This window comes from Heptranchias perlo, chromosome 29 (genome assembly GCF_035084215.1).
Source record: "Heptranchias perlo isolate sHepPer1 chromosome 29, sHepPer1.hap1, whole genome shotgun sequence".
Lineage (NCBI taxonomy): Eukaryota > Metazoa > Chordata > Chondrichthyes > Hexanchiformes > Hexanchidae > Heptranchias > Heptranchias perlo.
The window spans coordinates 8,456,366-8,466,858 of record NC_090353.1 but is presented as its reverse complement, the minus strand read 5'-3'; the positions used below and the strand labels follow the sequence as shown (position 1 = coordinate 8,466,858).

At 43.4% G+C, this 10,493-nt stretch overlaps 1 protein-coding gene across 1 annotated transcript in view; it reads right to left on the bottom strand.

Moving 5' to 3' along the window:
* Positions 1–5,943: 5,943 nt before the first annotated feature.
* sirt6 (sirtuin 6) overlaps positions 5,944–10,493 on the bottom strand; it is a 49,290-nt gene continuing 44,740 nt past the window's right edge. Inside the window, exon 8 of the mRNA XM_067968058.1 lies at positions 5,944–9,353. Within this exon, the coding sequence (XP_067824159.1) occupies positions 9,000–9,353 (354 nt within the window). The 3' untranslated portion in view covers positions 5,944–8,999. The remainder of the gene's footprint in view (positions 9,354–10,493) is intronic.

Below are 10,493 nucleotides of genomic sequence, written 5' to 3'. Positions count from 1 at the left end.
TGCAGTGTGGGGCTGGAGTCACGTGTAGGCCAGACTTGGGAGGGGTAGCAGGTCCTTTCCCTGAAGGACAGTCGCTAGCCCTGATTTCTGATGCCTCACTTCTCATTTGTCGTGACCAATAATTACCTGTGAATCACGGCAGTGAATGTATCATGGTTGAACTCTTCGACGATTATTCCCTATGCAGCCCGCAGGACATCAACACTTTGTTTTCTCGACAAAGGGAGGGATAACAGTCAAACATCTTTTCACATCAAAAATTAGAAAGTAAACTTGGAAGAAAGTTGATCTCAGAAAAGCATTGCCAAACTCTAATGAGTCTAGCCAAAGTCACTTCCCTAGCAGCTGTCAGACAAAAAAAAACCTCCCCCTTTGTCTAATGCTGGATTTGGTTTCTCTGGAGAGGAAAAGACGGAGCTTCACATCAGCACTCACATCTGGTGCTTCATCCATTTCAATGGTGAAGCATTGGCCGTTGTGGTCACTTCACTGCATGTACATCATAGACATTATGTCTATCTCCCTATCTCTGTTACCTCCCCCAGCCCTACAACCCTCCGAAATCTCTGTGCTCCTCCAATTCTGGCCTCTTGCACATCCCTGACTTCCATCACTCCACCGTTGGCAGCCGTGTCTCCGGCTGCCCAGGCCCTAAGCTCTGGAATTCCTCCCTAAACCTTTCCTCCTCTCTCTCCTCCTTTAAGATGCTCCTTAAACCCTATCTCTGACCAAGCTTTTGGTCAGCTGCTCCAATATCTTTTGGTGTGACTCGGTGTCAAATTTTGTCTGATAACACTCCTACGAAGAGCCTTGGGATGTTTTTACTACGTTAAAGACGCTATATAAATGCAAGCTGTTGTTGCTCTTAGCCAAACAGTAAAATATTTGCAGATGGTGTAACTGTATCCATCCATTAAAGCTTGTTTGGGAGATGGGTTTTGACACACTTCTTTTATCTCTAGGATCTGTGATCAAGCGGTCCTCTCTCTACTTCCTGTTTGGGTCTATACATGAAGTGAGTTTGAGCAGTTTAATCCTTGGGCTCAGTGGGTGTGGCTCCTCAGCACAAAACTGACCACAAATCACTAATGGGTAACCTCACTCAGCCCCTATTGATGGCTGTGTGAGGTTACCACAGTGGGTGCTATTCTGAGGTAGGTGTTAAGACACATTTAACCCTAGGGAAGGGTTAAAATGCCCTTGAATTTGTCCCTTGGCGTCCGTCACCACCATTCCCACCCCCCCTCCCCCCTCCACCTTTGGGCATTTGCAGGCCTCCTCTGTCCCATCATTGCCACTAGGCACTGGCCTCTCCCCAGGCTCCAATGGCTGCTCTCTTGCACAGAGGCCCATTCTTGGCACGAAAACTCCCCATCCCCTCCCTCTTAGCCGCTCGGCAGCCTTGCTGGAACTAAAATTAAGCAAGAATAAACAAAGCTTCAATATCTCCCGACAAGAACTGTGCTCAGTCAGATGCACGATTCAAATACAATAGGTTGAGTGTTTTTTGCTGCATACTTGTGTCTATCGTCCCTGACTCCTTGTGAATCTGGCAGCAAATTTATTCCTTCTACCTACAGCTGATGTTTTTCCAATCGTTGCACCAGCCTATAGCTCCCCATCACAATTAACATTTCCATCCACACTGGACCATTTGCTAAGAAAAAGTGACATTGACAAAATAACCTTGCACTTAAGAGGAAAATCAAATCTATGGCTGGTATTGATTTTATGTAAAATCCTTGGTTGGATTATTAACCATAATACTTAATTTGCATTGTTTAAATCTAAAAAGAAGCTACCATTCATTCTTACAAACAAATTTTAAGAGTGATTAGCATGTAATTCCCTGACTCTATCCAACCTCCATTGCCTCTCCTATTGCCTCATCCTTTCCCCAGCCCCTCTTCCTCCAGCTCCACTCTGCTCACACCCACTGTAATGGTGTCAGTGCTTTCATCCACTTCCTTTAAACTCCAGCCCCGGGCGCTGCACTATCCTCTGATTCTCTTTCCTTCCCCGCCTCCATTTCTCCTCAAGTTTCCCCTTCCCTAGCTCTAACTCTGCTCAACCTTCTCGACCTGCTCACCCCTAACCCTGCTCTACCTTCTCCCCTGCCCAGCACCTCTAAACCTGCTCAACCTTCTCTTGTTCACCTCCAATATCTTTCTACCTTCACTTTACAGGCCTCCATCACCACAGTGCAATGTCACAGGAGATTGCCTAGTTTGAATAAAAATTTTTTTTTATTTATTCAAGGCCAGCATTTATTGCCCATCCCTAATTGCCCTTAAGAAGGTGGTGGTGAGCCGCCTTCTTGAACCGCTGCAGTCCGTGTGGTGAAGGTTCTCCCACAGTGCTGTTAGGTAGGGAGTTCCAGGATTTTGACCCAGTGATGAAGGAACGATGATATACTTCCAAGTCAGGATGGTGTGTGAAGTGGAGGGAAACGTACAGGTGGTAATGTTCCCACGTGCCTGCTGCCCTTGTCCTTCTAGGAGAGGTCGCGGGTTTGGGAGGTGCTGTCGAAGAAGCCTTGGCGAGTTGCTGCAGTGCATCCTGTGGATGGTACACACTGCAGCCACAGTGCGCAGGTGGTGGAGGGAGTGAATGTTTAGAGTGGTGGATGGGGAGCCAATCAAGCGGGCTGCTTTGTCCTGGATGGTGTCGAGCTTCTTGAGTGTTGTTGGAGCTGCACTCATCCAGGCAAGTGGAGAGTATTCCATCACACTCCTGACTTGCGTCTTGTAGATGGTGGAAAGGCTTTGGGGAGTCAGGTGAGTCACTCGCCGCAGAATACCCAGCCTCTGACCTGCTCTTGTAGCCACAGTATGTGTGTGGCCGGTCCAGTTTAGTTTCTGGTCAAAGGTGACCCCCAGGATGTTGATGGTGGGGATTCGGCAATGGTAATACCATTGAATGTCTTGGGGAGGTGGTTAGACTCTCTCTCTTGTTGGAGATGGTTATTGCCTGGCACTTGTGTGACACGAATGTTACTTGCCACTTATCAGCCCAAGCCTGGATGTTGTCCAGGATCATTATTGACAAATGATTTATATCGATATCTTTTTTCATTAACCATGCACAAACCTTAAGATACAGCAGTGTAATTGGTCCAGGGAGAGTGCCACTAGGAGCAATTATCACCGTCTCACATCCACCTTGTTAGGAAATAAAGAGCACCAACACCATCATTACACAGGTCTGACTCCCTGGCACGGACTATTCTCAACAAATACATTATAATTCAGCATCTTTATTAAACCAGCATGGAGGAGAAACAGAGTTGATTCATTAAACAATGAGCATGGATCAAATCCTGGAACTCCCCACTAACAACGCCTCAAGGAATTTATTTGAATGTGCATCCCTACTTAGTTTTCAACCACCTTGTGCAGGCCACGCTGCAACCTAGTTCGTATAATCTTGAGAACAAAGGGAGAACTAACTCACTCGCTCCTCCAAGTTCCACAATACCTGACCTGATGAAATTTCCACCACTTCTTCATCCCACTCCCCATGGAAACAGGAATCAATTTAATTCCCTTTGAACTGTTCACAAAGTTAGTATCGATTGCACTGGGTTGCAGTTTTTTCCATCAGTTACTTCAAGTTGAGGAAGTAGTGGTTTCTTGTTCTCTGGACTCCATCTTTCCACATCCGTATTTTAAATTCCATTATTTAAACCTCGGATCACCTGTCCACTCCCAAAAAACTTACGTCCCACGGGCTGAGGTTCACCTAAAACAACAGGCTCTATCCTCAATGCATTTTCATATAGTACGTCAGCTGTGGCTCAGTTGGTAGCACTCTCGCCTCAGAGTCAGAAGGTTGTGGGTTCAAGTCCCACTCCAGAAACTTGAGCACGTAATTCAGGCTGACACTTCAAAGAGCTACTGAGGTAATACTGCACTCTCAGTGTTTTGGATGAGACGTTAAACCGAGGCCCCGTCTACCCTCTCAGGTGGACATAAAAGATCCCATGGCGTTATTTCGAAGAAGAGCAGGGGAGTTCTCTCCAGTGTCCTGGTCAATATTTATCACTCAAACACATTATGTGGTCATTATCACATTACTGTTTGTGGGACCTTGTGTTTCCTACAGTTTAAAAGTACTTCATATACAAATGCAAGTTTTTGTTTAAACACAAGAAACATTTCAAAATTACACCTCTAATACAGCATTTGTGATAAATATGGTTCCCAAAGACCATTACAAAGAGTCACCTAGAAAGAAACTAAAGTAACACAATTAACCAGTCACAGGTACAGAGGTCACCTCACAGCAACCAGTGAAACATTATTTTTGTTTCAAATTTTCTCCCATCATCTCCTAAAGTTTCTGCTTCACACTTATCAGTGGCTTCATAAATTTAGGCACAATTCTGATACCTCAAAGTTTTTAAAAATTCATATGGGATATGGGTGACGCTGGCAAGGCCAGAATTTATTGTCCATCCCTTGTTGCCCTTGAGAAGGTGGTGGTGAGCCGCCTTCTTGAACCGCTGCAGTCCGTGTGGTGAAGGTTCTCCCACAATGCATTAGGCAGGAAGTTCCAGGATTTTGACCCAACGAAGCAGGCCGTTCGGCCCGACTGATCCATGCCAGTGTTTATGCTCCATGTGAGCCTCCTCCCATCTCTCTTCATCTCAGCCTATTGGTATAACCTCCTATTCCTTTCTCCCTTATGTGCTTATCTAGCTTCCCCTTAAATACATCTATGCTTTTTGCCTCAACTACTTGTGGTAGCGAGTTCCACATTCTAGGTAAAGAAGTTTCGCCTGAATTCCCTATTGGATTTATTAGAGACGATCTTATATTTATGGCCCCTCGTTCTGGTTTCCCCCACAAGTGGAAACATCATCTCTACGTTTACCCTATCGAACCCCTTCATAATTTTAACGACCTCTATCAGGTCACCTCTCAGTCTTCCCTTTTCTAGAAAGAAGAGCCCCAGCCTGTTCAGTCTTTCCTGATAGTTAACCCTCTCAGTTCTGGTATCATCCTTGTAAATCTTTTTGCACTCTCTCCAGTGCCTCTATATCCTTTTTATAATATGGAGACCAGAACTGTGCACAGTACTCCAAGTGCAATCGAACCAAGGTTCTATGCAAGTTTAATGTAACTTCTCTGCTTTTCAATTCTATTCTTCTAGAAATGAACCCCAGTGCTTTGTTTGCTGTTTTTAAAAAATGACCTTGTTAACCTGCGTTACTACTTTTAACGATTTGTCTATCTGTACCCCAGATCCCTTTGCTCCTCTATCCCTACCCCATTCAGACTCGGCGATAAACCTTCAAGTCAGGATCGTGAGAGACTCGGAGAGGAAGGTGGCGGTGATGGTGTTCCCATGCGCCTGATGCCCTTGTCCTTATAGGTGCTAAGCGCCTTGGGATGTTTTACTATGTTAAAGGCGCCATATAAATGCATGTTGTTGTTGGTAGAGGTCACGGGTTTGGGAGGTGCTGTCCAAGTCCAATTGTTGTGTCCCCAACACTGCCTCAGCTGAGATCAGCTGACTCATAGGAACAGGAGGAGGCCATTCAGCCCCTCGAGCCAGTTCTGCCATTCTATTAGACCATGGCTGATCTGTTCCTCAACTCCATTTAGCCGCCTTTGCTCTGATATCCCTTACCTAACAAAACATTTTTGTATAATTGAAGTGCTGTGAAACACTTTCACTGGGAAACAAATAGTTTTGATGTTTATTTTAGGAATCGAATTAGCACCATATTTCTGTACCCAACAGTCTAGTGATGTGGCCCAACATGTGGTTGTTATGGGGTACTAATAAGGTTGTGAAGTCATGGAATCACTAACCTCAACATCTCTGCTAGAAACATGGTTTCATTGCTGTCTGTTGGTATCAGAATTGCTCTAAAATTACCAGGATCATCTCGTTAAGATAAATGTTATATTTCTATTCATTCGCATTCACAACGTACAAAATTCACAGTGTTTTATTATGCATTGTATTATTTACAGTGCTCGGTCATGCTTAATCTAAACCAAGTTCTGACCAAATACACATAAAGGGTAATTTTATACCATTTTCTTAAAGTACAATTGTGGTTTTAATCTTTCGCTGACCGAACCTAATTCTAGTTTTCCAGGAGGACTCTCACAAACAACAAACGTCGCTTAAAGATGGAAAAGACATTTTATACCAGGTGGGTCCAAACTAAAGCCCGTGGGCCATATGCAGCTTGCGCCCACAGAGCGCAGACAACTCACGCTATTTCCACTTCGATTTCTTACTTGCAGACTGGTCCTATTTGAATTTCGTGGGTTTTGAAAGGGCGTGTTCCTAGCCCTGTCGGATAAACCCTAAATCGGAACAAGATCCGTTAGGATCCATAGCTTTGAGATACATGTAAATTAAGAGGAATATTGATCTAAACGTTAGATGCGGCCTGAGAGGCTCCATAGTACGCAACAAGGTATCCCATGAAATCAAAAAGCTTGGATATTTGGATATTCCTGGTTGTAGCACACCTGTTGTGTGACCCCGGAACTTTTACTGAGCCTTCCATGCGCGGCCACCATTTTAGGATGATGTGATAACTCAGGGCATCATCGCACTTAAACAGTAAATGTGCTAAATAGTAGCAATTATATAGTTTAAATAGCATACAGAGCATTAAAGAGAATATACATCAGCTTCTAGAGGTTTATAGAAAGTAAAGCAAACTTGTAGCAGTTGGCATCACCTGATTTTCCATAAACTACTGGCCCAGATGTGTTTCTTCTATTTGTGGGTTATTTCATTGTCAGGAGCATTGTTAAACCAAAAACAAAATACTGCTGGTGCTGGAAATCTGAAATAAAGACAGAAAATGGTGGAAACACTGAGCAGGTCAGGCAGCATCTGTAGGCAGGGTTAACATTTCAGGTCGATGACCCTTTGTCAGAATCGCACTGTGAAACCACAGTGGCCATAAACCTGCTTGTTACAAGGACCTTTCAGCATTAAAATGGACAACACCTGTGCTAGCCCACAGGTTGACTGCAGACTGTAATGCATCATCCGGAACATCTCCCCAGACTGTACCAATTGAGCATTACATCACAGAATTTCAGGAGCAGCACCTCAGCCTTTGCAACAGGAAGCTCCACCATTAAAACAAACGTACCTCTGCTCTGCTCCAACTTTATTTGACTTGCGGGTTAACTGAAAATCTTTTGGTTTACGCTAAGCTGCAGCCTTGCCGTGTATTCTCAAAGGAAAAAAAGAAAAGACTTGCATTTATCTAGCGTCTTTCATGACCTCAGGACTCCCAAAGCTCCTTACAGCCAACTGAGTACTTCTGAAGTGTAGTCACTGTTATAATGTAGGAAATGTGGCAGCCAATTTGCGTGCAGCAAGGTCCGACAAACAGTAATGAGATGATGACCAGATAATCTGTTTTAGAGATGTTGGTTGAGGAATAAATATTGGCCAGGACACCGGGGAGAACTCCCCTGCTCTTCTTCGAATAGTGCCATGGGATCTTTTACGTCCACCTGAGAGGGCAGACGGGATCTCGGTTTAACATCTCATCCAAAAGACGGCACCTCCGACAGTGCAGCACTCCCTCAGTACTACACTAGAGTGTCAGCCAAGATTATGTGCTCAAGGCTCTGGAGTGGGGCTTGAGCCCACAACTTTCTGACTCAGAGGCCATAGTGCCGCCAGTGAGCCAAAGCTGACACTAAGAGTTCTAGCTAACATTTGAATTTGTGGGTCCTCTATCATGTATATAAGAACAGTAATTGCAACGTTTGAACGTAATGCAAGCTAACTGTCAAAATGCTATTGGATCATCTGTACTCCAATTGCTAAAGTTTGCTTATGATCGTCACAACCTGATGCTTTAGCGATTCAGTATTCAGCTTTTATTTGGCGTTGCACTCATTGTTAGTCAGGCTTTGTCTGCATAACAGTTACTGCACTTCAACGTGTGAATTCCTTTGAGAAATTTTGACATCATAAGCTGCTACATATTTGCAAGTATTACTATTCATCACTCAAAGCAGATTAACTGATAGAAAAGAAATTTACCAGTGAAAGTTACAGCTACCTGTGGAGAAATTAAATTTAAGGGCCGAGATTAAGGGGGAATCTCCCTGTGAAAAGCATTGTGCCCAGATTACAAAAGATCTTCAGATAACAGGCAAAAAAAAACATTTAATCGAGGAGGCATTCAATCTTCTTCAATCTCCCTTCGTCAACTGGCTGACAAGCTCTGGAAATTAAAGGGGGGGCACCAAGGCCCAAGTAGATCTTAATTTTCAGCTGATTTATATGAATCTGAACAAAGCAAACCCCTATTATTAACTGATGTCAGCATCTCAGCCTTGAAATTCACCACACTCCCCCAACTCTGTACAGCACTTGAATCACAGAATCTTATAGCACAGAAAAAGGCCATTCAGCTGGCTCTTTGAAAGAGCTATCCAATTAGTCCCACTCCCCTTCATAAATTCACAACACTCCCCCGACTCAGATACTGTTAGTGCTACACTGTAGCCATATATGTATCACAAGTGCACTGTTTCAGATGCTGAGCAGTAAAACAATGATCATTTTACTTAATTATAGAATAAAAGTATCAAACATCTGCAAGAAAAATTCCAAATACACCAGGTACAATGATCTCGACATTTCATGAATTCTAAGGATTAGATAGTCCCTGCTGCTTAGGTTTATATAAACTGGATTAGTTAATGCTCAAACATTCCTAATGTTCCCTTTATTGCACTTCAGAATGAAGGTTTCCGGTGCAGCTTTCTTTAGAGCTATAATTAAACAGGACCCTTTTATCCAAGGGTTCAACTTATATCTCCTCCAAGAAAAAAAAATGACACTATTGGAAAGCCACAAACAGCCAGATTTGTTGTATCTTGCTTTCAAAATCCAGTTTATACAGAAATTAAGACACTTAAATATAAAGTTACAAATAAGCATTGATATTTGTGAGAAAAAAAATGTCTGAAAGTATTGTAGAAAGGGCTGACGTTTCAAACCATGACAGGCTCAAGCTTGGCGCGCTTAGTCTCAAAAGTACGACAGTCCATGTCGTGGCAATCTTGTTTAAAGGAGCCATTGGCTTTTGAAGAGAGTGACGCCAACGATCCCGATCCGCTCGTCCCTTCTTCTTCAGTGTCTCTACCTTGATGCCTGACTTTGATTTCAGGTTTACTGTCCAGTTCTGCTTTCACAGGAAGGAATAGCCCCGTTTCCTGTTTAATTGCCGTCGCTGCCTCCACCACCTGTGGTCCTTCCCATTTGGGGATTTCGACCCCGAGGTGCTTCATTAGTTTGGCCACGACTTCATCAACGTAACCAAATATCCGCAGATCTGAATGTCTGTCCTGAGGACGCAAGGAGGAAACGATTTAAAATACTGCACACAGAGCATGGATTGATGAAGTGGGATAAACAACGTGGCTTTAATGAGCATGAAAGATTCGAGATCAAATGCTGTAATAATCTTCAGATAATATGCAATAAAACATATTTCATCAAATAGACATGCAATCTTCCTCAATCTTCCTTTGGCAACTGGCTGAACAGGCTGAGCACTGGAAATTAAAGGGGGCTCCAAACCCCCAATACATCTTAATTTTCAGCTGAGTCATCTGACTGTGAACAGAGCGAAAGCCTACTGTCAACTGATGTTAGTATCTCAGATTTCAAATTCACAACACTCCCCCAACTCAGATACCTGTATAGCACTAGAACTTTAGAATCTTACAGCACAGAAGGAGGCCATTCAGCCTATCGTGCCTGTGCTGGTTCTTTGAAAGAGCTATCCAATTAGTCCCACTCCCCTGCTCTTTCCCCATAGCACTGCAAATTTTTCCTTTTCAAATATATATCCAATTCCCTTTTGCAAATTACTGTTGGATCTACTTCCACCGCCCTTTCAGTATACTGCAGTCATATATTTATGACAAGTGCACTAAGTTTGAGACACTGAGCAGTTAAACAATGATCATTTTAATTAATTATAGAAAAAAAGTATCAAGCATATGCATGAAAAATTCCAAATAGCCCAGAGCTGACAGCTTCTGACCGAGACTGTGGATGCTGAATCTAGCCATAAATGTCACTCAACCTCTATTAACAAATAGATTTTTTGCAGTTATGTTTATGGTGGGGGGGGGTGGGGGAGTGAGAGAAAGATAACAAGTAAGGAAACAATAAAATACCACCATCCATCTAAAAAAATCCTTTAACACAGTTCAATTCTCGTTCTGTTAATGGAGACTGGCTGAGAAACTCATCACCTGAGGTTGGACAAAGTGGAGGACGTGAAAGTTTAACAAATTGTGGAATCAGATGCAGAGGCTTTTATGGAAGAGTCTGGGGTATCCAAGCACTAATCTTCGTGGGTTCTTAGGTTCATGTAACAAGCCTCAGGGGCCACGTCTAAAGTCTAAATCCCTGCGCCCATTAATTTGCAAATATCTCAGGTTGCTCAAATGTTAGTTTGGGCAAGGACATCAGAT